The 27,692-nt window shown below is 55.5% G+C and overlaps 1 protein-coding gene across 6 annotated transcripts in view; it reads right to left on the bottom strand.

Moving 5' to 3' along the window:
• The window catches only part of TNS1 (tensin 1), a 193,953-nt gene that overhangs the window by 20,479 nt on the left and 145,782 nt on the right, over nt 1-27,692 (bottom strand). For 3 of the 6 annotated variants that reach the window (XM_040476201.1, XM_040476204.1, XM_040476202.1), the window contains 7 exons: nt 21,697-23,280; nt 15,567-15,650; nt 10,908-11,104; nt 9,945-10,020; nt 6,142-6,234; nt 5,024-5,062; nt 17-215 (listed from right to left, as the gene is read on the bottom strand). In XM_040476201.1, coding sequence (XP_040332135.1) covers nt 17-215; nt 5,024-5,062; nt 6,142-6,234; nt 9,945-10,020; nt 10,908-11,104; nt 15,567-15,650; nt 21,697-23,280 — 2,272 coding nt within the window. The remainder of the gene's footprint in view (nt 1-16; nt 216-5,023; nt 5,063-6,141; nt 6,235-9,944; nt 10,021-10,907; nt 11,105-15,566; nt 15,651-21,696; nt 23,281-27,692) is intronic. The other 3 variants (XM_040476199.1, XM_040476198.1, XM_040476200.1) reach the window with 3 other exon arrangements.

Raw genomic sequence — 27,692 nt, forward strand, 5'->3', positions numbered from 1 at the left:
CCTCCTCCCCACTTACCTGTCAGCACTGAGGATGGGGCTGCTGGTGGAGAGGGGGCTTGGGGAGACAAAGGAGCTTCCCAGGGTCCCGTTCCTCAGGGGCATCTCGTGGCTATAGGCCTGGACAGGTGGGGCGCTAAAGCTCTTGGGCTCCGGGTCCTGAGTTCGGGGCCCAGCCACTGCCGTCCTCACCACCGACTCCACATAGCTCCGGGGCTCTGGAAAGGGCCAGAAGAGACACTGAGGTCCACGAGGGTGCAGTGTAGACCCCTTCCAACCTTCCAAGTGCCAAGACCCTTCCAACCCAGCAGCGTTTCCCCAGCCTGTGGGGACAGCTCCCAAAGGACAGCCAAGCATGCAAAGGGCACTCCTCAGGCTCCGGCCTACCCACACTCCCCCTCTTCCCAGTGTCTTGGAGAAGCTGTAAGAGCCCCCACAGAGCCTTTAACCAGGGCCTCGCTCACAGAAGCTTCCCACAAACGGACCCCAGCTTTGCCGCTGAACACAGCCATCGTAGAATCTTCCCTCCTAGAGCTAGGACACCTGTCTATAGCTGGCACCCCTTTTAACGGCTTCTTTCCTTCAAAGACCCTTCTACCCAACCTCCAGGCCCTTCAAGGTCCCCCTGGCACCGCTGGAGTCTGGGCTCTAAGGTGAACCCAGAGCTCCAGCCCAGCCTTGCCCACATTCGGGACAGAGCCAGGGTTCACATGGGCTCCACCCACGCCCAGAATCCACAAACAGGCTTGCCGGCCTAGCAACAGGCCCGCGCTGGTGAGTCACGCCCAGCCCCTTCCCTGCCAAGACACACCCACCCACCTTGCCTGACACACTTAGCATTCCTCCCGAGACCGACATGACTATCCCTGTCTGGTGTTTAGCAGAGTCTCAGAATCCGGGGGGAGGGGGGTTGCGGGACAAGTGCCAGCAAGGCCGTTCTACAGGTGAGGGCGCTGAGGCCTGGGGAGAGCGATCAATGTGTCCGGAGGTGCGGCCCAGAGCCAGATCTCCTGACCCCCAGCCGGCGTTTGTCTGACCCTCCTCCCAGACCTCTGAGGCCAGGCCTGAAACTAACTCTGTGCTACGCAGGGAGAAGAAGCAGGGCACTTGGCCTCTCTAGGGACATGAGCAGGGATGGATGATGTTCCTTCCACCTCCACACCTGGCACCATCCCGTCTCCCCCAAGAGGGACATGATCAGAACACAGGCTCACACACTACCCACAATCGGGGCATCCGCTGAAATCAGCCTGAGAAAGTGAAGAACCAGAGAATCCATGCTGCCCTGGGCCGGCCAGGCCCCTGGAGCTTTCTCGGGCCAGGACTGTGTGACAGCAGATGGGGGGAGGGCAAGGTGTCTTCAGAGGGTCAAGCATGGGGTGTTGTATTCCAGGTATGGAGCACAGGGTGATACAGCCACCTCGGTGTCCCGAAGCTGGAGTCCATACAGGCAGAGGTAAGCAAGGCCTACTCAAAAGCCCCCCTCCACCAGCCAGGCCACCCAGCCACGTCACAGAAGCCCCAGGCCTCTGTCACTCCAAAGGCATTGGTTCTGGGCCGACCATGCCCGAGGGCCTGCTGGAGCCAGGAGACGCTACAGAGACCCTCTGGCCCAGTGCAGGCACGCGCTTTTGTAAAAGGTTCGATAGTAAATCGTTTAGACCATTTAGTAAATGGTCTCTGTGGCAACTACTCAATTTTGCATTTGTAGCACAAAGTCATAGACAATTCGTGAACAAAACAGCATGGCCGTATGGCAATAAAACTTTCTTTACAAAAACAGGCAATGGGCCAGATGTGGCCATAGTTTACTGACCCCTGATCTCACCTGTCTCCTCAGCCCAGAGAAGTGGGGTGATTTGCCCCAGAACACACAGCCAATCAATGGCCATAGTACTAGCACTGTGGTCTCCTGATTCTCAACGCCAGCTCCCGGTAGCCTAGAGAAGGGCCAGAGCCCCACGGGGACACCAAGAGCTGGCTGTGACCCAGTACTCCAGCATGTCAGCCAGAACTATTAATAATAATAACAATGGCAATTACATAAGCAAAGGAGGAGAATGTAAGTCCCTCACCCCGTCACAGGGGACCGAGGGACACAGCTGGCCTAGGAAAACAGGCGGTCTGACCTGGAGCTGCCCTCCTGCCCACTGCACACACACTGGCCAGCTAAAGTCCGGGAGCCAGTAGTTTCATGTGTCTTTAGTCTTGGGGGGCAGGGGGGATAGCTGTGTCCTGGGGTAACCCATCAGGGCAGAGGAACCATGCAACAAGGAGCCCACAGAAATGGCAATGGAGATGCAAAGCCAGAGTCTACTCTCCCCTCCCATCCCTCGCCATTCTGGGTCACTCTCTGAAAACTCCTCTTGTACCTTTCCAGGCTCCTGGCTTCACCCGGGTGCCCACAGTCCTCAGCACCCCTTTTCTCTCACCGGAAGACAAGGACATCCATCCGCTCCCTGGCCACCCTGGGATCCTTGCTTATCTACACTTGCAGTGCCCCCCAACCCCCTTGCCTACAGTGTACCCTCGCCCAGGGTACAACCTCCAAATGGAAACAGTGGGGCTGGGGACTGAGTTCTCTTCTTCATGAAGGAAGGAGAAGAAGAAAGCCATTCCCCCTTACTCCAGCCTCCAGCTCCCTCTTGCTCTCAGCCTCACTGATTTTGCAGTTCCTAGAAACAACATGCAGTTCCCTCCCACCCCAGGGCCTTTGTACACGCTTTTTCTCTACATCAAATGCTTTTCTCACCTCCCAGTTTCACCAAGTTAATGTCACTCACCCTCACATCTTACTTCTTCAACCAACGTCAGGTTCTTGGCTATAAGGTCTCATAAACTGTATCCCTTCCCTTTGGAGTGCCATCTCAATGCATAACTTCAAATAACCTAATTCTGTCTCCTGATCACGTATATGCTCCATGAGATTAGGAATCACAGTACTGCGTATCAGTATATTCCCAGAGCCTGGCACAGTGACTGGCACGTAACAGGGACGTGAAATATGGAATCAATGAATCAAAGGATGAGAGAATACATGTAAAGCACTTAGCACAGTGCCTTGAGAGCAGATCCCCCTAAAATCTGCTCTTCCTCTAGCCGAGTAATTCTGCCTCTGATCATTTTTCCTCACAGGCATCTTTCTCTGAATTTCCCACCAAAGTTTCAGCAGGGAGATCAAGCAGAGCTTCGGAGGGTCAGCAAACAATGTGCTTTGGTCTGACCAGGGAGGTGGTACATGAGTCAGGGAAAATGGAACTGGCCAGGAGCCTCGCTCCCCGGCCCTCTCCCGCCCCGCACCCCAGGCCACGACAGCAATTCCGACCCCCACGCTGGAATCCCAGGGCTCAGTGTCTGGAGGCAGGAGGGGGGCTCTGAAATAGCCCCTTGACTAGGAGACAGGAGACCTGTAAGTCCAGTCTGGACCCTGCTGCCTCCTAACTGGGGCCTTGGGCCGAAGCCCCAGACCCTCACTCACAACACAGGCCTCCGTCCCACATCTGTGGAAATGATGGGTCCAGCAGAGGTGATCCCCAAGAACCATCCCCTCCAAACTCTGGCTCCCAGACACACGAAGGAGGGTCGGAGGACTCGGGGCCTTGAAGGCGGAGAGTCATTTGTGCAGTAAAATGGGCAGTTCAGTTCTGCTGAGACTCACTTCTCTGAAGTGTCACCCCAAAGTGGGAAACACAACATCCAGCACCTATCAGCCTGTGGGATAATCCCCCCCTCAGAGCCTCCCACTGGAGAGGGCTTGTGGGTGCTCCTGGGCCCCAGCATTTCTGGACTCCTGTCCCATCCCCACTGCCCTGTCAGGAGCTAGGAGCCAGCAGCCAGCCTGGGGGAAAGCCCTTCCCCACCCCCGACTCCCGTAGGAGGCTGGGGAGAAGGGCAGCCAAGAGCACGCTGTGGCTCCCCCCACTTGGGGCCTGTTGCTGGCGGCTACCTCGTTCTGAAACCCCCAGGCAGCCTGGGGCTGCTGCCCAAACTCTGGCTGGTGTCCAGTGCGCAGATTCAGAGGGGCACAGCTCATGCCCACTTTGGGGGTGGGAAATCAAGGCAGTGAGTGCAAAGGAAAGAGGCCGGTGGGATTCAGAAAAGCAGATAAAGCCTTTAAAGAAAGCAGGCCACACGGAACGAGGGCCCGAGTAGGAAGTCAGAACATTTAACATGTCAGAGCTGGAAGGGACCTCAGTGCCCACCTCATCCAAGCCCCCCTGGTGGAGACGGGGACCCTGATGCCCAGAGTCACACACAGACGGCCTCGGCCGGCACCCCCTTCATTTCACCTGATGCTCTTGAATCATCACTTGAATCCTGTTCCTAATAAGTTAAAGGTCTCCAACCAGATTGTGTCCTACCTCTGCTTATGTCCCCTCCTATGTCCCCTGCTCTGCTTCGTGTACAACACAGAATTCATCTAAACTGAGGGGACATGCTAACCCCTTGAAACTGTCAAAATTATGTGCACGGTATCCCGATGCATTTGTGTGGGAGGAGATCCATAGCTGTCATGAAATCCCCAGAGGCATCTAAGATTCCAGAAAGCAGACTCCCTACCCACCACCTGTGGTAGCAAGAGCTTCAAGGGGGCAACTCTAGGCTCTAAGTCTGCTGAGAAACCTGCTCTGAGCTATGCACGTGGGGCACGCCCCAGGAAGTGGGATAACGTGTGTCCCTTCGCCCTCTGAGGGGGCTGTCCACACCGCAGGCAAGCTAGAGGAAGTGTCGCTGGGGGAGGAAGGGGTGGGGGTGGAGGGGGGGTGGATCATCATGAGGTGGCACCACACTGGCACCCGGAGCTGGCTACGCCTGAACCTGTGCCCAGCTCCTTGGTCAGGACTCGGGGCAGCGTCCAGGGGGACAGCTCATCACCAGGGGGTGGGGACCAGAAAGCTATGTACCTGGTCATCTGAGACCCATCAGAAAAGAGAACTGCCCCCGAGCCAGCCCAACCAAGCCCCTCGTGAACAGCCACTGCCAGACTCAGAGAGAGTGAAGCGGCCACCAGCAAAGCCACACTTACCTTTGGGAAGCTCTGTCACCACCTTCCCCTCATCCTCCTCTGAGGGAAGATGAGAGGAGAGGTAGCAGGAAGGAGAGGCAGGAAAGAGAGGCAGATGATGAGGAGGTGAGGAAGAGCAGAAAGGAGAGAGAGAGACCGATTAACAGGGATTATTTCCTGAAAGAGAATTCACTGAGAAAGAGGTGGTAGGAAAGCAGGGGTGAGGCCAGGGCGGAAGAGCCCAGGGTGAGGGGTAAGATCCACCCTGACAGGACCCTGAGGGCTCAGGGCGCACAGTTCAAGGACAGCCTCGCTCCCAGGGACAAAGCCGGCCCCTCTCACGGCCCCTGCCCCCCCAGCTTACATCTCGAGCAGAAGTGTGCTGGCCGGTGAGAGGCAGCCCCAGCCCCTCTGCTCCCTGGTGACTCAGTGTCCCTGGCCATGCAGACACCTCCAAGTGGGAGGCTGTGCCGGCCATGTGGGTCACACATGCGTGTCATTGCCCTCCTACCTGGCTAGATCAGTCTTCTGGTGACTAAGGAGAAAAAGCAAAGTTGGCCCCAAGAGCCCCAGCCCAGCCCTAAAACCAGAGTCTAGGGAACAACCTTCTGGGCTCTGCCTGTGCAGAATGGCCACTCAGGGACCAGGGCCCTCCACTCTCCCCTTCCCCACAGGGAGGAAAGGAGCTGGGGCACGTGATAAGGAAGTAGGAGGTGTGAACTGGGAGTGTGTGTACGTGTGTGTGTGTGTGTGTGTGTGTGTGTGTGTGTGTGTGTGTTTCCAAGTACACAGTGCCTGAACACTGGGGGACGGCAGAGCCAGGCTTCTGGCAAAGAAGGAAACTGAGGCCAAGCCTCCAAATCCCCCCGTCGGAGGACCCCGGGAGTGGCACTGACCCCATGAAGACTATAAAGGGGCCTACCTGCCTCCACCCCTGCACAGAGAACCCCCACTCAGACCTGACAGTGTGGGCACAAAGCCAGGTTGCCATCTTGTTTCCAGAAGGGTCCTGAGAACCCATCACCTCAGGGCATTTTCTGATTAGATCCTGAGGCCCCGCCCAGGACCACAGGGGTCCTCAGATGCTGACTCACTCCTTTGGCCTTCCCCCCCCCCACCTTCCATGCCCGGTCACTCACCACCGGTAGGGTGCAACAGGATGTCCGCTGGGTTGTGGGGTTTCAGGCCGAGAGCCGACAGGGGTGTCTTGGCCAGACCTGGAGGGGAGCGCACTGTGCCAGAAAGAAGAAAGGAGACACGGCGAGTGAGCCTCGGGACGAGAGAGGTGTGGGGAGAGGAAAAGGGGCAGGAGTGCAGACACCCATAAGTGAGGGCATGTCGGTGAGGGGTGGGCGACAGGAGGGGGTGCAGAAGAACCAGCCCCAGTCCCAGAAGTTGCTGCCACTGCCCTTTCCTGTCTCTGTGTTCCTCCACAGCTCCAAGGGTAGACAAAGTCAAGAAATGGAGCTGCCCCTCAGCCTGGTCCTCAACCTCAAGAAAGTAATTTCTTGACCTCAGTTGCATCGCCGTGATCCCCTTGAATCGCCACGGCTCACGACATACACACATGCTTCTCTGGCTTTCTCTGACTTCCTCCATACCATACTCTCCCTTCCCTCATCCTCTTGTTCCCCGCCGATGCACAGTCTTTCTATACCACGCATTTCAATGGACTTAGAGAACTAAAGGAAATGGGATATCAAGACGGCACATCCTGTAAAGGACAGAGGGAGGAAAGGGATCCCCGGCAGAGCCGCGCCCACCCTGAGACTCCAGGGCAGCCCTCGGCCAACCACGTCGCTTGCAAACCCCAGGAAGAGATAATTTCTCAGTGTGAGGCTCTCTGTACCCCCAAATCCCAGCGTCCGGGAAGAGGGAGAAGCCCCATTGCCACCATCCTTGGCCAAGAGCACTGACTCCCTGCGCAAACCCCAGGGCCCTTCTCAGCTGCCCGTCTGGGTTAGAAGTGTCATGGAACACACAAGGTCAGAAAGGGCTGTCAGCCGTTTTCCCATCAGCCAAGGACGTGGCCAGCGTCCGAGCTGAACTGCAGGGCAGTGGTTATGCCCAGTCACGAGATCTCTCCTCGGTGGCAGTAGCTGCCTCTCCTAACACACCTCTGAGAAGAAGCAAAGAAACAAGCTCTGTGTCTCTCCTAGCCCGGCCACGGGAAGCGTGCAGAGGCCACGGGCCCTGAGGACACGCAGCTGCAAGGATCGGCCAGGGCCCAAACCTGCCTGCCACACGCCGTTGGCCTCAACAGACCAGCAGCCACCCTCCGATGCCTAGCACCCCCACAGCAGCTCTGGGACCCCCCCCCCACAATCCTTTTCCCAAAAGGCAGAGAGACCTACAGGAAACAAAAGCTACAAGCTCTCAATGCAAGCAACATACATAAGTTGCTGGTGCACAGGTGGCTGTGTACACGGGTGCACACAGGAACAGTGGGAACTCGCAGGGGTCCAGGTGGGGGGCAGAGTCTATCCTCACACCATCCTTAGGTGCCAATTAGACAAATACAGCACAGGAGACAAATGTGTACAAACGTACACATCTGGGTAGTGAGGCAGATCTAGGTTTGCAGGTCTCTCTCCTTACGTGCACACACACTCACACACACACACACACACACACACACACACACACACACACACTTTGGTTTCTACCACCCTCCAGCCCCCCCCTTACTGAAAATGGTGTCTTGCAAGAGGTATTTATGAAGCACTTATTAATGTTTGTCAAACGAATGAATTTGAATGTGATTAGTTACGGAGGATTGAGCCCAGCTTCAGAGACCACTGCCCATGGAATGGGCACGAAGCATCTCCAGCCCACAGGTGTGCATGTGTGGGCCCAGCTGGTGTAGCAGAGGCACAGGTGGCCCAGTGACCCAAGGTAAAGAGGACAAGAGGCAGGGGGAGGTTTCTCCTGGCTCCACCTCAAGCATCTCCAGCTGCCTCGTCACTCATGCCCCAGTCCCCAGGCATCTGGCTCTTCTGCTGAGGCAGACGAGTGGGTGGCCCTGAAGCCAGGCAAGGCTTTTGCTTCCCGACAGAGAAATTCCTCACATTTCTCCGCCTCTGTCCTCTCTCCCAACCCTGTGCACCGATGAAACCTCGGACTTACTCTCCCCGCTGGGACACCAGGGCTGGCGAGGGCAGGGCGAGAAGAATGGGAACAGGCACACGGGACAAAACCTAACTCGAGCTCAGCCCAGATGGCTTCCATCCCAAACAGGGTGATGACCAAGATCCTGGCTGATTGGACCAACCGCGAATTGGAGCAGGGGTGACGGCAGAGGGCTGAGACCAGGGAGAGCGATTCCACGGAGTCACAAAAGGCCACAGAGCTGCCTCTTGAGCAGACCGCCCTGGGCCCGCACTGTCCACGAGGGGAGCCCTGAGGCACACACGTGGCTTTAGAGCACCTGCGCGGTGTGGCCAATCTGAATCGAGATGTGCTGCATGTGTAAGACACACGCCCGATTTCAAACACTCACTGTGAAATAAGAAGGCAACACATCTCTTTGTATGACAGGTCTTTGGGGTTAAATAAAACCTGTTACTGAAAGGGATTTCATTGGCCTCTTTTTACATTTTTTAAAAAAGATTGTAACAGACCCCGTTAATATTTTTATCTTGAGGGGCGCCTGGGTGGCTCAGTCGGTTGGGCATCCGACTTCGGCTCAGGTCATGATCTCGCAGTCCGTGAGTTCGAGCCCCGCGTCGGGCTCTGTGCTGACAGCTCAGAGCCTGGAGCCTGTTTCAGATTCTGTGTCTCCCTCTCTCTGACCCTCCCCTGTTCATGCTCTGTCTTTCTCTGTCTCAAAAATAAATAAACGTTAAAAAAAAATTAAAAAAAAATATTTTTATCTTGATCTACCTATTGAAACGATAATATTTTAGATATTTGGGGCTAAATAGAAAAATATTAAAATGTACTTCTCCGGTTGCCTATTACGTCTTTCAAGGCGGCTGCTAGAAAATGTCTCATCACAAACGTGACCCGTGTCCTGTTTTCCTTGGACGTGAGCTGCTGCTCACGACTTGGGCCTCCTGCGTGTCCCAGATGACAGCCAACATCAGTTGTGCTGGCACCATGGCGGGGGACCGGTGCCACATTCCTCCCGTCCTCAGGACAGCCAGCCACCAGGAGAACATGCCACCAGTTCTGTTATCACCCTCCTCCCCTCCCCGGTCTCTCCCTCCTCTGCTGCCCCGGGCCTGCCACAGACCCCCCCCCCCCGAGTCCTTCTCAGTATTGTCCCATCACTGCTGTCCCACAGCTGCCCTCTTCCAGCTCCTCCTGCCTCTTCTACGCCACCCCTGCACTCAGACGGGTCTTCTGTTTTGGTTGGAAATGCCTGTGTCCTTGGGGGATTTTGCCTCTCCAGTGAGTGCATCAGGAGGTACAAACTAAATGCTCCTGCCTGGAGAGACTGAGGAGGGATGAGATGGGGACTCTGACAGGCTGAGTGTTCTGGGCCTTTCTTTCCTTGATGGAAACTAAGTAGGTTGCCTGAAACGGAACAGGTGCCTGGATGTAGACAGAAATGGGCATCAGGAGCAAGTAGGTCAAAGGGTATCTCAGGGACACATCGGCACGTCACAGTTGCTTTAGGAATTGGGGGAGGCTGGGGGGATGTTGCACCAGGATGCAAAAACTCTCAACAGTTAGGAAAAATCTAGACGGTGGGAGGCCGGGGACCCCACAGAAGGTCAGCAGGATCCCAAGCCTGTGGCTGCTGCATCCGTACATGTCTGCGCGTGGACAACGGAAGGAAGAGACGTGGGGCAGGATGGTGAAGTGAAATGAGTGGCAGATCCTGGCCACGCCCAGCATTGCCAGCACGTCCCCCCACACCGGGGTGCTTACTCAGGCCAGGGCTGAGAGAGGGGCTTGAGGGGACCCAGGGAAGACAGACTCAGTGAGGAGCTCTTACCCCCGCCGGGTGGTGGGCTGGTCGGGGAGGCTCCCTCCATCTCCTCAAAGGCTTCCTTGTAGCTGTGCAGATGGGGCTGCAAGAGAAGAACAGGGCGGGTAGAGGGGATGCCCACTGGCGGCCATACCCTGTAATCAGGGGCTTCCCAAGTAACCGGCCCACTAGTCCCCTCGTCAGCCCGACCACCCACCCCTCCTCAGGCAAGCACAAAGGTCAAAGGGAGATCGCCACCAATTTCTTCATCACTGCTCTTTGCAAAACCGTGGAAATCGGCTCTTTGCAAAACCGTGGGCCAGCATGGGTGGCAATGAGGGGCACCTGCCTTGGAAATACTGCACAACGGGGCCAAAGACAAGGGGCTGGGAAGGGGGAATTGGGTCCAGAAGGCAGTCAGGAGAGAAAAGATGTCCAAGAGCCATTTATATCCAGAGTAACTCACTAGCCTGGATTGTATCCGACACGGGCCACTCGTATCAGGATCTTCCAAGATGCACGTCTACAATGCATATTCCTCAGCCCTGTCCCAGCCTTAATACGCTGGAATCTACTGCCTCCAACTACTGAAATGTCTCAGAAGTGCAAACATTTTGACATAGAAATTAGATATCCCAAGAAAACTCTATACCTAGAAAGAATTCAACGACACTCTTGTCGGTCTCTATGATCGGGTTCGGAGTGTAGAGACTGGGGTCATCTGTGTCATACCCAGGATCCTCACCACCCTACTAAGGGGCGCCCTTTAGGAGTCAAAGGGCACTTCAACCTCAGTGTTGATGTAAGAAGTGGGAGCATAGAAGTTATTTAGGGAGGGAAATGCCAGCTTCCACATGCCAGAGAAGAGACATAGGGTGAGAACTGAGTTTACTGACAGGAGAGTGTCACTCAGGTGACTATCGGGCCCCTGGATAGTTCAGGTGGGCTCCACTACCCTCTCTGGCCACAGGACACAGCCCAAGGACTCACCTCTTTGGGCCGCCCTCCAGGATTGAGGGCGATGGTGAGAGCCAGCTCGGGGGAGACGCACTGGACAGGGGAACGGACCCCAGGGCTACGGGGAGACGCGGGTTCTGGAGACTGGTTCTCATACTGTCCATCGCTGGCTGCCCGCCTCCGCAGAGGGGCTGGGGGTTCTGCAGGCTGCTTCTCCCGAGCCTGCACCCCTGGGAAGAATGCAGGGCATAGAAGGCAATGAGCATATTAGGCGAGAAAGGATCGATGAGGCCCGATCCCCCCAGAGAAGGCTGTGCACCTTAGCCAGGAGCCACACTGGAGCTGGGCCTGTCTCCCCTGAGTACTCCCCACCAGCTCCCTCCGCCCGCACCCCAGGCTTTCTCTGCAGGGCGGGGGAGCTGCTAAGGTTGGGCTGGCCTTCACCGGGAATCGCTACCCTGCACAGGGCTGGGGCCCAAAGCGCAAGGGCTGATACAAGAAACAGATGTCAACTCTTTGCAAACCCTGGAGGCAGAGGGCCAGAGCTTCCAGGGAAATGAGGGAAGGTGGAAGGAGGAGAGACAGTCTCCAAGGTGACCGCGTCAACCGACAAGCAACATCAGGCCCGTGGGGAAGAAATTTGGAAAGAGCCAATAATGCATCATCTTGCAAATGGTGCTCCCGAGGAGAAACAAAGAAATGACTCAAGTCTTATCGTGAAGTCCCCAGCCCCAGCTGGCCCCTAGAATATCGCCGGTCTTCTCTGGGGTTCCCCACCCTTCCTCCCATGCGTCTCTGAAACCTCTCGCCAGCTTCCCTTCCGCCGGCCCCTCATCTACTCACCCCTTTCCTCGCCCCAAAGATGGTGAGCTTCCCACCCTCCCCCTCCCAGCAGAACAGCAGGCAGAGGGGCTGAAGTCATGAGCTCCAGCTGCTTTTCTGTATCCCCTCCGTTCCACAGGCCCGGGCACGTTGGGAGCCTCGCCCTCCTTCCTTCCCACTCCGTCTTCCCACAGCTGGGCTGAGGCACGGAACCCATTGCCTCATGGAGCTGGCTCCGGAATCCTCCTCGAAAACTTACTCCCCAGGTCCCGGAGGCCAAGACCCAGCCTGAGGACAGGCTTCTTGTCTTCATTATCTTGTGTGAGGGAACTTTCAGCTCTGCCTTCACCGCTTCCCGGGAGGGCAGGTGAAGTGAGAGGAAATGCCGGGATATACCAAAGGTCACGTAGCACGCTGGCCGCACCAACCTCATGCCAGCACATCTGGGAACGCTGTCCCACCGCACACCACTCACACACATGCACACACGCACGCGTGCCCACCGCTGGCCACTAGAAATGTGCCAGTGCAGCCAAGCAGAAATCACCATCCTGCAGAGCGAATCGTCTACCATCCACAGTGGGATCGGCGTGCCCCCCCAGGTGCCCCACCCCAGCTCCGGCCTGGCTCAGCCACTAAGGCTGCCATGAGAAGCACTTGCTGGGAAGCCTTCCTACTTGTCATGAGCAGCAAGATGCCGAGGCCAAACTAGGGCCAGACACACACTCTCTCTCTCTCTCACACACACACACACACACATAGTCACTCATGTCCCATTACTGGGGGCCCATCCAGAGAGCAGCAGGACTGGCATAATTTACAAAGGCACAGCGGTGCCTAGATGGGGTGGGGTCCGCTTTGGGCTCCTCATTGCCCAGAGGCAGCCTCCCCGTTACCTCCACCAAGACAAAAGAGCCCCTTGATGGGGACAGTGATCCAGACTCCCAAACGGCTCTCCTTAAAGCAAAATGCCCTTAAAATGCCCTTATTTTCAGAATAGAAGCATGGGGGTCACATAGCCCTAACTAGGGTCTGAGCATCAGCCCGGGTCAAAGGTGCAGGCAGGCCCTGAAAGGGCTGAGCAGCGCCCAGGGACCCTGAAGCAAACCCCAGGCTCCCAGCCCTCAGAGAAGCAGCAGCATCGAGTGCCACTTCACAACTGAGGGTGCGCCTGCTTTCACCCCGCTTCTCCCACCTCCGCTGAGCCCCTTCCTCCCCTGGCCTCCTGGGCAGCCTCATCTAGAGCTGCTGCTCATTTCATTCCTGGCAAAAACATTATAAAGAAACAGACATAGCCATTGATTTTCTAATAATAATTGTGACAAAGGAGGCCCATTTGGGAAAGGCTCTAGGGGTTTGGAACGAAGTTCAGCCCCAAGGTTAAAAGAAATGCATTAGGGCCGGTTGTCAGTTCCGGCTCACCCAGCCCGGCAGCCTCTTTCTGGCAGGTCCCTGTGTCTTTGCAAGGGGTGGCCTGTTTGGGGATCTGATGTCTGCCCTTGAAAAGTGGGTCTGTTTTAATCCGAGGCCCTGAATCTCCCAGAGGGACAGAGAAAAATCTCCCCAGTTTGCTCAGAGCATCCTCCATGTCTAGGTGCCCCATATGGTGGCCACAAATGGTGGCCACCTCGCAGAGGAGAGGCCAGACTACTGGAGGGGCTTCCCAAATGTGGAGACATGAGGCCCTGGCACAAGGCAGTCAGACATCTGAGAACGATCACACCTCCTCAAGTCCTAAGGCAGGGGGATGGACAGGATGACCTCCAAAGACCCAGGAGTCTGCAGAAGGGGGAAGACCCCGCATTCCACTCCCATGGGGACAGCCCCTCCCCCTGCAGTGTGCCCCATGGCACCAGTGGCCGGCCAGGGCTCTCACATTCTTTGAACACAGTATCTCACTGTTGTCCCCCTTGGCAGGCTCAGATATGCCCGGAGTGCTGGAGAGCGTGTCCCCTCTCTCTTGTCCTTCTCTGGGAGGGGAGACAGGGCATGGCCGGGGGGAGGGAAGAGAGTCCTACTGTTCCTCAGCCAAGCTGGGACAGCTGGACACAAGCTTACAGCCAGTGTCAGAGAGAGAACACCCCTCCCTCATGTCCCGCAGACTGACCCATCATAAAAATAGGCTTGCTCCCCACTCCCCTCCTTCCCCCCACCACCCTCAACCCCAAGACTTTCTCAGTCTCTTGAGCCTGTTCCCAGTCTGTCAGGGCCTCTGTCTCCCTACACACACACAGGCGTGCACACATACTCTCTCTCTCTCTCTCTCACACACACACACACAGACACACACACACACACACACACACACACTGCAAGTCTGGGAGCTGTAGCCCTAACACACATCAACACACCCGCTCTGGCCGAGCACAGCCACCCACCACCCGAGTCCCACGGACAAATGTCCTGGTGTCAGGCTTCATGACGTGTCTCCCCTGCAGCCCCCGGACTGGCCACTTCCACCCCCACAGACCCAGCTCTTCTTTCCAGCCTTCCGATTTCCAAAAGACTGGATTCCTCAGCTCCAGGTGACGGGGCTGGGTGTCCGACGGCATGCCTGGGGCTCCGAAAGCCAGGGTATCCGGGAGGCCACCTGCTGGGCCAGGGCACCAGAAAGCCACACGGCGATCACACTAGCAGCCCCAGGGCAAGCCATGCCAGCTCCCCTCGGGACAGGCCCCCCCCCACCCCACAACTGCCCCCATCCCCCGGGCCCAACTGAACACTCCCCACCACTGGGCCGAGAAAGGGTGAAGGGAGGGGAGAGGAGGCGGACAGGGGGTATTCTGCTAGAGCCATCTCCCCGTTATCCACGGACTGGGAAGAGGAGGGGCTGTGCAAGCACCAGATACTGCCATTGGGAGTCAACAATCCCCACTGTCCCCTAAGCCTTTTCCCGGAGCTGCAGCCTTCTTAACCTGGGCCTCCGGGCTTCAAGGCTCAGGGCACTGATAACAAGATTCCCTCCATAGAGCTAAAAGACTATGGGCCTTTACGTCCGAGAGGCCAGGGGCAGACGTTAGTGGGCATCATCGAGCAGACACAGACCCTTGATAAAGGGTCCACCATACTGGAGGACATCAAGCCACCAACGTAAAATACACATGGCAGGGCTATGATCTCTCCATTTTTCACATTAGGCAATTGAGCCCTGAGTAATTAAGAGACCTGCCCAGGGTCACAGGGATGGGCCACAGGCAGAGCCAGGACCACACCCAGGGCTTCTGACGTTTGGCCACGGGTCCTAGGGTCCGAGATTCAGGATGAGGTCAGAGGGCGTGCTGTATCCCCAGAGAGTAGTGTGCTCTAGAGTGGACAGCGCACAGATGTTCGCTCTTTGTCGTGAGCCTGGTGGCCCACACAAAGCACAGCCTAGCTCCTACCGAGGCCCTGGCCCAGCAGCCTGAGTGGTCTGGCCAGGGTAGCCAGAGAGCTGGGCTGTCCTCACCCTTACTGAGCACACTCACGCGGCGGCCTGTGTGTCCACCGGGAGCCTGTAAGTTCCTCTAGTCACCCCAGACCCTGTTCCCAGCAGATAAGGCCAAGGCAAAAGGCATCAGGCCTGTGTCCATGCAGAAGTGGGAGCACTCGCTCATGCAGAAAGGAGGGGGGGAGAGTGTGGAGAGAGGGAGGAGAGAGAAGTGGGGGTGGGGGGGGGCCAGTAAGGGGCCGGCAAAGAGAATGGGAAGAGATGGAAAGAAGAGAACAGAAGAGGGAAGGAAGAAAGGTAAAGGGGAATGGAAAAAGGAGGACAGAGGACTAGACTGGGCCAAAGTTTGCAAGAAGCGGCCCATGGAGCAGAGAGGAAGAGAAGCTGAGAGTCATAGTGAGGGCCGCAGACTTATCAGGGGGAAGGGGCAGAGGTGGACCAACCAGAGAGGGAGGAAGATCGGAGCCGGTGGAGAGGAGGCAGCTGGAAGCTCGTGTGCCCGATGCTCTGCAGCTTGGCGTTGTATGCTGCCCACCCCCACCCCGGGGAGCCGGCAGGGAGGGGGTGAGCGGGAGGGGATGACACCAGGCAAGGAAGGCACCACACCCACAGCACAGGGGGCAGGCGGACACGGGACACGCGGAGAATGCAAGGGACAAGGCATTAAACAAGACGAAACAAAACAAAAACAAAGAGAAAATCAAGATTAGTTGGTGTTCTGAGTCTAGGATCTGACCACACGCTGGAGGGAGGTGGGACGGTGTCAGACAAGAAGAGAGGGTCTTGCTTCTCCAATGGCCAGGCGGACCACCCGCTGTCGGCACGGACGCCACAGCTCTTTCTTTTCTAACCCCAGCATGGGGCGAGCAGGTGCCAGCCAGAGACCAGGAGACTACAGTCCTGTCGCCCCACACCTCACCCGCCCTCACCATCGGCCTGGCCCCATCCCAGGACCTGTCTCCTCTCATGGTCACCTGCCTCTTCCTGGCCTCAGCTGTGATCCTACCAGCCTGGCCCAAGGGCCACACTCCCTAGCCTCCTGGCATCCCTCTGCCCTTCACCTTTCCCTCACACGTACCTTAGGTAACCTTCTTCCCCGGAGCCCCTACATTTCTACTGCCGCCCAAAGCTGCTGGGTACCACCAAAAAGTCGTTAAACTGAGCCCACCTGAATGCACTAGAAAGACCTACTATGTCATCCTTTAATCCACCGTCACTGACCTCCTGACACCTCAGGGGCCGCACAGGGAACCAGGCTCCTTCACCAACCCTCTGCTTCACACCAGTTTCTTGGCCACTTCATCTTCATGCCTCCCACCGTCAAATGTGGGAGGCTCTGGGACTCAGTCCTAGGACCTCTTCTGTATCCGTGCTCACCCCTAGGTGCCATATGCAACGCCACACTTCACGTGACATCACATACTGGCATCATAACACCCGCATTTTTAAACTCCAACCTCTCCCCTTGGTGGTTTCGAGGGCATCCCAAATCGATCACGGCCAAACTCACACTTAGGACACTCCCCCCCCCAAGCCTGCTCTTCCCACACCTTATCCATCTCAGGAAAGAGCAACTCCACCCTTTAGTTGCTCAGACCCAAAACCCTAGAGCGGTCCTTGACTTGTTCACATCCCACCTCTAGCCTTGATGGCTCCACCTTCAAAACTGTCTGCAACCTGAGCACTTCTCACCATCTCCACAGCCACCTCCCTGATCAATAGCGGCAGCCTCCTCACCGGTCTCCTCCCTTCCATCCTGGCCACACCGATCCTTCTAGAGCAAGTCGGATGATGTCACTGCTCTGCACACCGCACACAGAGTACCAAAGTTCTCACGATCACGTACGAGGCCCACTGCAAGCCGGCCCCCACTCCCATCACCTCTCTGTCTTCATGCCCCGCTAGGCTCCTCGCATCAGGCACACCCCCACCTCAGGGCCTTTGCACCTGCTGTTCCATCTGCGCATTCCCTCGTGGCCCGGTGAAGCCTCCTCTGATCCTACGTAAAGTGCAACCACCCATCTACCCTCTACCCCTCACTGACGCTTGACTGCTTTAACTTATCTCTATGGCACTTATCAGCAATCTGACATATTATACATGTGTTTGCTTACTTGTTTTTTGTCCATCTCCCCCAGGAAGGCAAGGATTTTTACCTGCTTTGTTTACCTCCGTTTTCCCAGAGCCTAGACTAACACAGACTAGGGATTCGTGCTGAATGAATGACTGAATGGGCCTCGATGCCATCTCCTATTTCCATGATGAAATGTAAATGTTCAGTTCTCAATTTGAGGTCCCAAAGCTTGATACAGGTATTTCCCTATATCTGTATTCATCCGTATTCTTGCTTCACAAAGAGGTATCTCACTTCCTGCTTGAGCCTCAATCATCCACCTGGGCTCCTGGGCCTATATCCCCTCTTACCTCCTTAGAGACCTTATTCTAGCAACTTCTTTCTTTCTCTTACATTCTTTTTCTTATTTCTTTTCCCTCCATGTTCAACCTCTGTTTCTCCTCTAAAAACATTCTCATGCCTCTTAGATTTACAAAAAGAAAAAAAGGAAAAAACAGGCTCTCAGTATCTCGCTACCCTCGTTAGCTACTGTAGTCTTCCCTTTTATCACACAGCCACTTGAAAGAATAGTTGGCATCCTGTCTGTACTCTCCCTGCACTCGCTCTTCACTCCTGCAGTCCGCTTTCTGTCACTCTCTATATGCCTTTGAAAATCCCTGGGGCCACCTAAGTGGCACGCCCAGTGAACTTCTCCCAATCCTCTTCCTCGTGATCCCTCTGCAGTGACACTGCGAACCCCCCACCCCTCCCCCTGGAAACCCTCCACCGTCTTCACTTCTGCGGTGACCCACTGTCCCTGTCTTCTCTCACTGTCCTGAACATTCCGTCTCCGTCCCCTTCCTCTCTCTTCTCCTCAGGGCCATTTCGTCCTACTTTTCTCTCCATGCCCCCTGACACAGAGATCTCATCCATGCCCAAAGCTGTGACCTACATCTTTGCGAGGATGACTCCAAAATCAGTAGTTTTTCCACTCTTTCAAGCTCCAGCTCCAAATGTTTAGCTGCTTTCCATACATCTCTCCTACCTGCAGGCTCACCGTCACCTCCAGACTCAACACAGGGAACACTGGCATCTCCGTCTCACACAAAATCCACTTGTCCTCCTAACTCTGGGCTGGTTAGTGGAACTAGCATTCTGCCCCTATTCGTGGAGCCTCAGAATAATCGTTGATGTCTTCCTCTCCTTCACCCTCTACATCCAATCAACTTGTAAATGCATTGGTTCTACTCCCGCGGCGTCCTTGACACTTTTCTTTTTCATCTCCACGGTCAGCATCTTAATGCAATCCCCCAACCCAGTCTACCTAATAAGCAACTACACCTCCCTAACTCAAACAAAGTCTCCTCTTTTGCACCCTTCCTGCCCAGATTCACCAGCTACATCTTCCTAAATTACAGCTTTGATCATGGCTTTCTCCTGACTAAACACAGTCATGGGTTCCTACATTGCCACCAGGTAAGATTCAAGCTCCTTGGTCTGGTATTTTAAGACCAACCAGAGGCAGGCCCCAGGCTACCTTTCTTGGCCTCTCACACTACCTAAATTGCTCTCAACCTACTCTATCCATCAAACACTTCTGCCTTCGTGGCTTCACTAAAAACCCTCTCTCTCCTATGACCCCACCCACTTTCAAACTCCCACTCATCTTCCAAGGCTCTATCTAAAACCCACACGCAACTCACTCCTCAGTCTCCCCAGCGGATACTGATCTTTCCTTTTTCTTCATTCCCACAGAACTTTCCCCATGTCTCACTTATTAGGAATGACTTCATTTTAAAGTTCTAGTTCTTTTTCCCCTGACTAAACTCCAGACTCCTTTAAGGATAAGATTCACACCTGATTTCCAGCATGCACTGAAATCTCTACCTCTAGAGACATCTGAGATCAGTCCAGTCACATAATCAGGATCATACGGTAACATGAACTCGACAACTCTGGCTTCTATCTCTTTTTCCTGCCTTCTTGCACTGGCTAGGGTATCCAATACAATGTTAAATGATAGCAGTGATACTAGGCATGTTTATTTTGTTCCTAGTGTAACAGGAGTGCTTCTAACCTTTCACACGCAAGTGTGATGCATGCTACAGGCTTCTGGTGCCTACCCTTTATCAGGTTAAGAAAACTACCCCTATGTTCTCTGAGATCCAAGCTTAAATAAGATAGGAGGACCTGTCCGATCAAAGTGGAATGAGCCAGGGATATAGTATTAAGGTACAGAGGAGGTATTGAGCCTAGGGAAGAAAAGGCAGACCTGTGGGAGACAAGCCAGGAAAAACCAGATCAGGTTCATGGCCATGAAGAGGCTCTCCCTCGGGTCTAAGCTCCCTGAGTTACTCACACTGAAGTTTATGTTCCAGCTTCTGGCAGAAGAATGTACAAGACGCAGCGAGAAGCGGTCCTGGTCTATTCCCTGACTCCCATACTGTTGCACGCGATGACCCTGACAGTGCATCTGTACCTACACAAGCACGTCAGACACTCTGCAGGGCAAACAGGACCCGCTGACATAGGAAATACTTCCATAGCAGGGCATGAACCAAAGAGGTCCCTTCATGGCCCTGGGGACCAAACATATCTGTCCTCTCTATGCATCTCATCCCTTCTCTGACTGAGGTAGAGAAGGTGAAATTAGGGCTGGAGACAGAGATGCTGTACCAACGACGTCTCTCCCTTCCTGTGACTCCTTGGCAGCCAAAGCCTGAGCAGCTAAGGATATGGATGTTGACAGTCAAAACCTCAGAAGCCGGTAGGAGAGAAAAGGGCTGAGGGGAGACGCACTATAAGATGAACACACTTCTGGAGCCATTCAGGTATGGCTTCCTTTAGAGCAAGCTCCAGGAGAACTACACAGAAGGGTTTTCTGGTGGGGGGGGGAGAGAATTCACTCTGTTTCCCCAGAGAATCTGCCCCCCAGATCCTGCCTATTCATTAGGCTAGAGGGTTACCATTCATCGGGCCACCTCAACTCTGTAAAATATTAAGAGGGCCACATCCCTCTCCCTTGACCAAAATCTGTGACAAAGAAGCCAGGGCCCAGATGTGGGACAAAGCAAAAGACGGCAGCTCCCTGTGGACCACTCCATAAAGCATTTCACGTCTAGAGCTATAGAGCTACTCATCCCGTGTTTGACTCCCCACTAAAAGCAATGATGTTCTCGTGGGCCAGCTCTCTAGGCGAGGTGAGACCCTGATTACCAACTTCCATGGTGTAAATACTTTCATGACGGCCAATTTGAAGTTGCTGACAGTGGAAGTGGGGACTGTGCTCTGCTCTGAAGTACAGCAGGGCATCTATGCCCCACACCCCAATCCTGAACCCAACCCAATAGCCAGCTGGCCTGCCCTCAGCTACTTCCCCAAGCTCACTGTCCATCCCCAGGGAGGGTGTCTCCTCTCTCCTACAGCTGGCACGGTGACTCGGCTTCCCCTAAATTTAGGGAAAAGGGTGGAGGGCAGAGACAGCCTCCCAGGCTCCTCTTCTTCTCCCTGAACTCCCACCACCCTGTCAGCTGAGGTGCTTGGCACAAGGTCCCCTAGCCCCAGTCTCTAGTCCATCCCCACCTGGCCTTACCTCCACAATGAAAAACACCCCCAGGATTTCCCACCCAGTGTGGCTGCCCCCATGGAATGGTCATAGGCTTAGGCCATTAAGAAGGAAGGGAGACCTTCTGGTCCCTCCCAACATGGCTCTGCACACTCGGCCATTTCTTGCCTTTATCTCCCCAGTGAGCTCTCTGGTCACCCCATTCTCTCTCCTCTCTCCAGGAAGATGAGCCCATTCTCTGATAGGAAACAGAGTTTGGTTCCTCAGTCCCTGCTTCTCATACAGAGCAGGTCCAAAAGCCAGGACTAACAGGACAGTTGAACAAGAAGGGGACCTTGGCCTCCCCACCAAAATGAGACATATCTTGAAAGGACCCACCAGGGTTGAACACTCGGGTAGAGCCCAAGGCCTTTAGGACACCCTTTCTATCTTTGTTATGCCTCTGAGTCTACAGAGGCCTCCCTCCAGCCTTCTCCACACCTTCCCCCTGGGAACTGAAGTCTGAGGACAGCAGGCAGTTGCAGAAAGCATCTTCTCTCTGCATAGAGAATCTGTACTCCAGCCCCAAAGTCACCACTTCCAAGAAGCTTTCCCTGATTGCCCTAGGTGGTAAGCCTTGCTTTCCCTCCAGCTCTGGGGCTTTGGTCCCCACCTCTGTCACAGCACACTTTACATTCCTGCGTAGCTGTCCCTTAACTAGACGGTAAACTCCCTGAAGGCAGGAACTGAAAGACACTGATCTTTGGATCTCAATGCCTGGCTTACAGCCTAACAGACAACCAATGCAGGAAGGGACGGCTAGGACGAGGCTCCTGACAGCCTCTCCTCCAGGTCCAAGCGGCACCTGCCAAGGGGCGACGGCTGTGCCTACACCTCCTCCCCGCAGCGAGACCAACCAAGACCAAAGAGGGAAGGGGAGGGGATTCCTAAGACTGATGGCCCACGAGGCCCTTACCTGCTACCCGGTGGGCCACCAGCCCCTCCAGGTTCAGTGGCTCCTCTTCTGGAGTGCGGGAGGGGTCTGAAGTCACCTCCTTTGGTGGGAGCTGAGGCTGAGCAGTGAGGCCAGGGAGAGAGGCTGGGGGCTGCTGAGGCCCTGGAGGGCTATGGGTAGTTGGAAGGAAGGCAGACGAGGAGGAGGAGGCTGGGCTCTTTGGACGGAAACTCTGGTTGGGCCCACCTGGACACGGCTGATAATCGTAAGGTGAGTAAGCCCTGCCAGGGGGGAAGGACTCCAGGGAAGCCCGTGGGGCCGGCTCAGGGGCTCCCAAAGAATGCCCACTGGGGATGTAGCCAGATCTGGACTGGGTCAGTGGATGGGGCTGGCAGGAGGAGCCGGAGAGAGGCTGGGAGGACAGCGGGGAAGCCCCTGGCCAGGCCCCTGGGACACTCTGGGACTTGTGCAGGGGGGCGGCGGCCGTCGGTTCCAAATCCAGCATGAGCATGTTGAGTGTTTCGATGGACTGCTCGATCTCCTGCTGGGAGGCTGCTCTTGGGAACTCAGGGAGGCCGGGGATGGGGGTCTCTGCCAGCGGCTGGGGGCTGGGCCTGCTGGGCCCGAGACTCTCCAAGTAGGCTCTATCCTGCTGGCGAGGAGGGGGACGAGGCTGCTGCTGCTGCTGCTGCTGCTGCTGCTGCTGCTGCCAGGAATTCAGGCCCCTCTGCACAGCCTCCCGGCTGCTGCCCCCACGGGCCGGAGCTGGGGGCAACTGGGGCTCGGTTTCTGGAAAGGACTGAGAGCGGAACATACCGCTGGGGTCATGGCCATAGTGGGAGGTGGTCATTGGCTGCGGCCAGGCTGGGTGGGGCCCCTCCCGCTGGTAGCCGGCTAAACCCTCCTGTGCGGAGTAGGAGGGCCGCATGGGGGCCGTGTGGCCAGCGTGGGCAGGCACCGACCGGCTGGCGGACTCATAGGCGTAGCCCCCACCGTTGACCATAGGTTCCGCGGGATAGGGCTTGTCCAGACCGTTGGTCAGTGAGGACAGGGCCTCTGGGTAGCCCCCCTCACTGGTGTTGGTGACCCCATCCAGGGAGGACAGTGTGCCCATGCTGCCCACGCTGTGCCCATCCTGGTTGGGCAACTCATCATCCAGGATGTCTGTCTCCCGCTCAGATGCCAAGGCCCCACCGTTGACGTGAACCTGGGCCGGGACGACATGGCGGCCAGGGGAGGGCACGGCAGGGCCCCCCGCTGGGCGGGACCGGAGATGCTGGGTATGGTACATGGCGCCTTGCTTCTCTCTCTCTACGCCGAAGCCGCTGAGCAGACGGTCCAGCTCCCGCTTCTCCTCAGGACTCAGGGCAGCAGGGGCACTGGAGGGGCCAGGGGCAGGCTCATCGGTCTTGTCCGTCTTGGTGGAGGCTGTGGAGTTGCCGGAGTCACTGCTCACGGAGAGGGTGTGCTCTACGTGGTTGGGGGTGGCCGACAGGACAGGACGCGTGGCATTGACGGCTCCGGTGCTGCCGTGCAGGGAGTCCTTCTTCTTCACCTTGGCATACAGGCTCCCGTCCAGAGGCCCCTGAGTGTGTCCCACCACCTCTGTAAGAGAGCCACGGGGGGAACAACAATCAGCAGACGTCAGTGGGAGGCAATGACATCTCCTCCCCGAGGAAAGGAGCCAAGAGCTTCCGTTCCCTAGACCCTAAAATCTCCTCACACCACCCGAGATAGAGCTGAGGTCAGAGGATATAGGGGAGGAGGACAAAGGGACCCCTACCCCAGGCTCTTGGGCCCCAACACCCGGCTTCAGGGCCAAACAGCGAAGTCTAAGACTGGCTGGGGTGCTCTGGGAGCGAGATGCCCCAGTCCAAAGCCTGGCTCTGGTATCTCCCCAGCTTCCCAAAGACCTGGAGGTACTGGGTCAAGATGGAGTTCAGCCAAGCCAGCACTCCCCGTGCTTTCCCTCTGAATGCTGGGCTCATGGGCTTCTGGAAAGGGGGTTCAGGGGCCAGGGTGGCATGGGAAACATCTTAGGAATCCAGAACACAAAAGGAGATGTTCTCATCCAGGAAGGGTGTCCCCTGTGTCATTTTGTCTGCACACAGCTCTGGCGACCCCATGAGCAATACTTTCTCTGAAAGGAAAGAGTGAGCGCTGGGTGGCTCAGGGCCAAAGGGCTGACTCAGGAACGAAGAACTTCCCCACCCAGAGGGACTCAGTGATTTCACACCCTGTACAGTCAGCAGCCCAGCTTCCAGCCCCGACACACACACGCACGCGCGCACACACATACACACACGCACACACGCACAAGCACCTCCCCTCCCCTCACTCCGAGGCAGGCCCCCAGCTGGCAAGAAAAGAAAGTCCCCTCCCAAAAACTGCACAAACTCCAGCCAGACACCAACAGTCACACACACACCAACCACACACGGGAAAACCAGACACAAAGACATCCAGAGACACACACACACCAGCTCATAATCACCCAAGTCGAACACCCAGCGGCCAAATCAAACGCCCTGGTGTGCTCTTGAGGTACACGAGACAGGTGACCTCGAGACGCCAATCACCTTGCTAGGCACCTTTACACGCACATTATTTCTAATCCTGTGAGCGAGTTTTACACCTACTTTAAGGATGGGAGAAACTGAGGTTCACAGAAGTGAAACCATTTATCTGCAGATACACAGTATCTGGTAAAGCGAGGATTTAAAATCAGAGATTTAAAATCACTTAAAAGTCAATTAAAATACAACTAAATTAAAAGCAAAATTGAAATCAGAACTTCAAAGACCATGCAATTTCTATTATTCCACATTCTCGTATCTCACACACACACACACATACACACACACACACACACACACACAGTAAAATAAACACATAAAAGGCAGCAATACTCAAAAATAAATACTTAAATTTAAAGCCACAATCATTCCAGAAAATACAAGCTCCTACCATGCCCAAGGATAGGCCCTCAGGCCAGAAGTGGCAGCCTCTAAAAATAAACACTCATACAGAAGCCCACGGCCAAAAACAAGTGATCAGACAACCACAAAACAGGAACATCCTGATCAACACACACACACACACAAACCACAGGCCAACCAAATGACGTCACCGGGAGCAGGCACAGAGATGCCGGCAAGGCACACGGTCCACACACACCCCCCGGGGGCTGGATGCTCTGCCCATTCACTTAACTCTCCAGAACCATCTATCTGTCCCCAGTTTTCCCTGGGGCTTTGGGATGCCGGCCGGCAGCAGGCCCCAAGTGATAGGGGGCCAGAGTGTGGCCACAGCCCTAGGCTCACAGGGATGGGGCTGGTCTGAATCAGACATAGGTCTGAATCTCCAGCGGTCTGCTCCCTGTGCCAGGTCCCCCAATAGTTGTTAAGATGCAGATACAAGCATGGCTGCCTCTTCTAAGTGGCCTGTCACCATCTGTAAGGTGTCGAAGCTACTAAAGGAGAGAGGCTGTCCTTCATGCCATGTCCTCTAAAGAACTGGGCTCCTTGCTACACCAATGAAGAGACCCCAGCTGACTGCTTCCCTAGCCGGAAGCATTGCCGACAAGGGCTCTCCTCCACTCAGACTTCCGAGGGTGGTGCCGTGAGAGTGGGCCCCTCGCAGCAGTCAGAGGAGGCTGGAGGGCTGTCCTTCCTTCTCTCTGTGCCTGGAAAGCTGCTGGCACCAGAGAAACAGGCCCATTCCGGGGCCCTGGCCCCACTCTGCAGCTCACACTGCGAGACGCCAGGTGCCTTCCGGGCCAGGGAGCCCCTGCATCCCCTGCACCTCCTAATCCCCCCAAGCCCATGCTCACGTGGTCTGGGAAGTGGGGGGGACAGCAAAGCAAAGGGTGGTGTGTCCAGTACGCTCCCCATCTGCACTTAGGGTCTATGAGAACCGCTGGGTGCAAACCAGTGCGAACCTGTAAGTATCTCCTTTCCTTCTGGGAGAAAGTGGACCCACTCCTGCATCTCACTCGGGTTCATAAAAGAAGAGCTTTTGGCAAGAGAGCTAAGAGAGCGTTCCCGGAGTCAGGGAAGAAGAATTCACACTAATTACCACTACCTGATATCTCGTCCCTTTTGGCCCCTTCATTGATTCTGACAACGTCAAAATTAAGCTCATTCTGCCATGTAATCTACCCCCAAGGGGTCCACTGTTTGCAGCAACATCAGGAACAGTAACTGCCAGGCCACTGAGGCTGAGTAAGAAAATGGAAGAAGTAAAAATTGTTGAACTAAATCTTTTTTGCAAAGTAACAAACGGAAATGTCTATTGCTGTCTTCCAAAAAGGAGCCAGCTGCTTCTGACCACCCAGTGCTGGCTACATGTTCCGGGCTCTTCTGCACCTTCACTGGTCTTCCTTTTCACATCAGGGGGAGACAGTGAGGACCCCCCAGACCCATCCCGGGTCTGTCTAGTCCCCGTGAGGGTTCACTGAAACCCCAGCGTGTCAGCATGACCCCAGCGGAGGCACGCACCCCCGTTCCTTCTAAAGGAGATAAAGTGCTCCCCGCACCCCACACCGGTAAGCACATGCCCATCATTCCCTTCTGCCCATCCACCGTGGCCACGTTAAGTGCTATTTAGCAGGACCACAAGAAGCCGGAACATAGCGCTGGTTTCAATCTATTAAGGCAGGAAGGGCAAAAGAGAGAGGCAGGCAGAGTATAAGGAGGAGGGTAAAACAGAGAGCCAGAGAAGAGGGGCTTTAGAAAGGTGGGGGGGGAGATGGCTTTGAGGCTCTAAACCTGAGGGGCCACCAGATTCAACTCACAGTCCCAGAAGCCTCCAGGGGCATGACCAGTTCAGGTAAATCCTCTCAGTTGAGAGGGTGCTGGCCATCCAGGGGCAGGGAGCAGGGGGCAGAGGAAGAACCTGCCTGGTTGGTGGGGCCGTGGGGACAGGAGGAACCTGTCACCGCCATGGGTGACGGTGGAACAGAAAGCTGAACTTCAGGGGAAACACGAGTTACAAGCAGCCCGGAGTGGAGAGCTCCCAGCCCCAAGGCCAAGCCAGCCAGAACGTCCTGTCTCATGGGCCTTCTCCCTGGCCATTGCTCTAGGGAAGCCGAGAAGCCTGCAGTCCTTTCAAGGCCCCACTTGCTTTGTCTGACTACATCTCCTGGCTCTCCCCAGCAGCTGCTCCGAACCCGCACTCCACCCTCGACGCTGAGCTTGATTGCACCAAGAGGCCCTTATTCCACAGCGGCCGTACTCCAGATGTGTGAGTCACGCTTTTGGAAAGCCCTGAGGAAAATCCCCAGCTGACTTGGATGTGGACCTACTCCCTAGGCTCCTGCCAGCAGGCCACGGAGGTGTGTGCGGTGCTAGAAGGCGCGGCACAGGCCAGGATGCAGGGAAGGAGGGACGCATCCATCCCGTACGCTTCAACCAGAATGAAAGAAACACGGGTGCAAAGGTGATATGGGTTTAGGGCAGGTGTTTCCCAATTTTGATGTTCATAAGCATCTCCTCCAGGGATTGGTTAAAAACATGTAGATTCAGGGGTCCCACCCCCAAAGATTTTCACTATAGGTCTAGGGTGAGGCCAAAGAGCAGTGTATTAGCTCTCCCAAGGTTCTGGGGCTCACACAGGTGGATAACATCTTGGGAAACCCTGATCCCGGTGGTCAGCACTTTGGACTCTGAGATTAAGGATCCTCACTTCTCTTACTAATGTCTAGTGGAGAAATTTTCTTGTTTAGATGTCAGGACAGATGGCCTGACCATAAAGAATAAAACGTGCCAGGGGCACTGGGGTGGCTCAGTAGGTTAAGCGTCCGACTTCGGCTCGGGTCATGATCTCGCAGTCCGTGAGTTCGAGCCCCGCATCGGGCTCTGTGCTGACAGCTCGGAGCCTGGAGCCTGTTTCAGATTCTGTGTCTCCCTCCCTCTCTCTGACCCTCCCCCATTCATGCTGTGTCCCTCTCTGTCCCAAAAATAAATAAATGTTAAAAAAAAAATTTTTTTTATTTTTTTTTTTTATTTTTTTTTCAA

The sequence above is a fragment of the Herpailurus yagouaroundi genome, unplaced genomic scaffold, assembly GCF_014898765.1.
Source record: "Herpailurus yagouaroundi ecotype Mexico unplaced genomic scaffold, PumYag 140, whole genome shotgun sequence".
Classification (NCBI taxonomy): domain Eukaryota; kingdom Metazoa; phylum Chordata; class Mammalia; order Carnivora; family Felidae; genus Herpailurus; species Herpailurus yagouaroundi.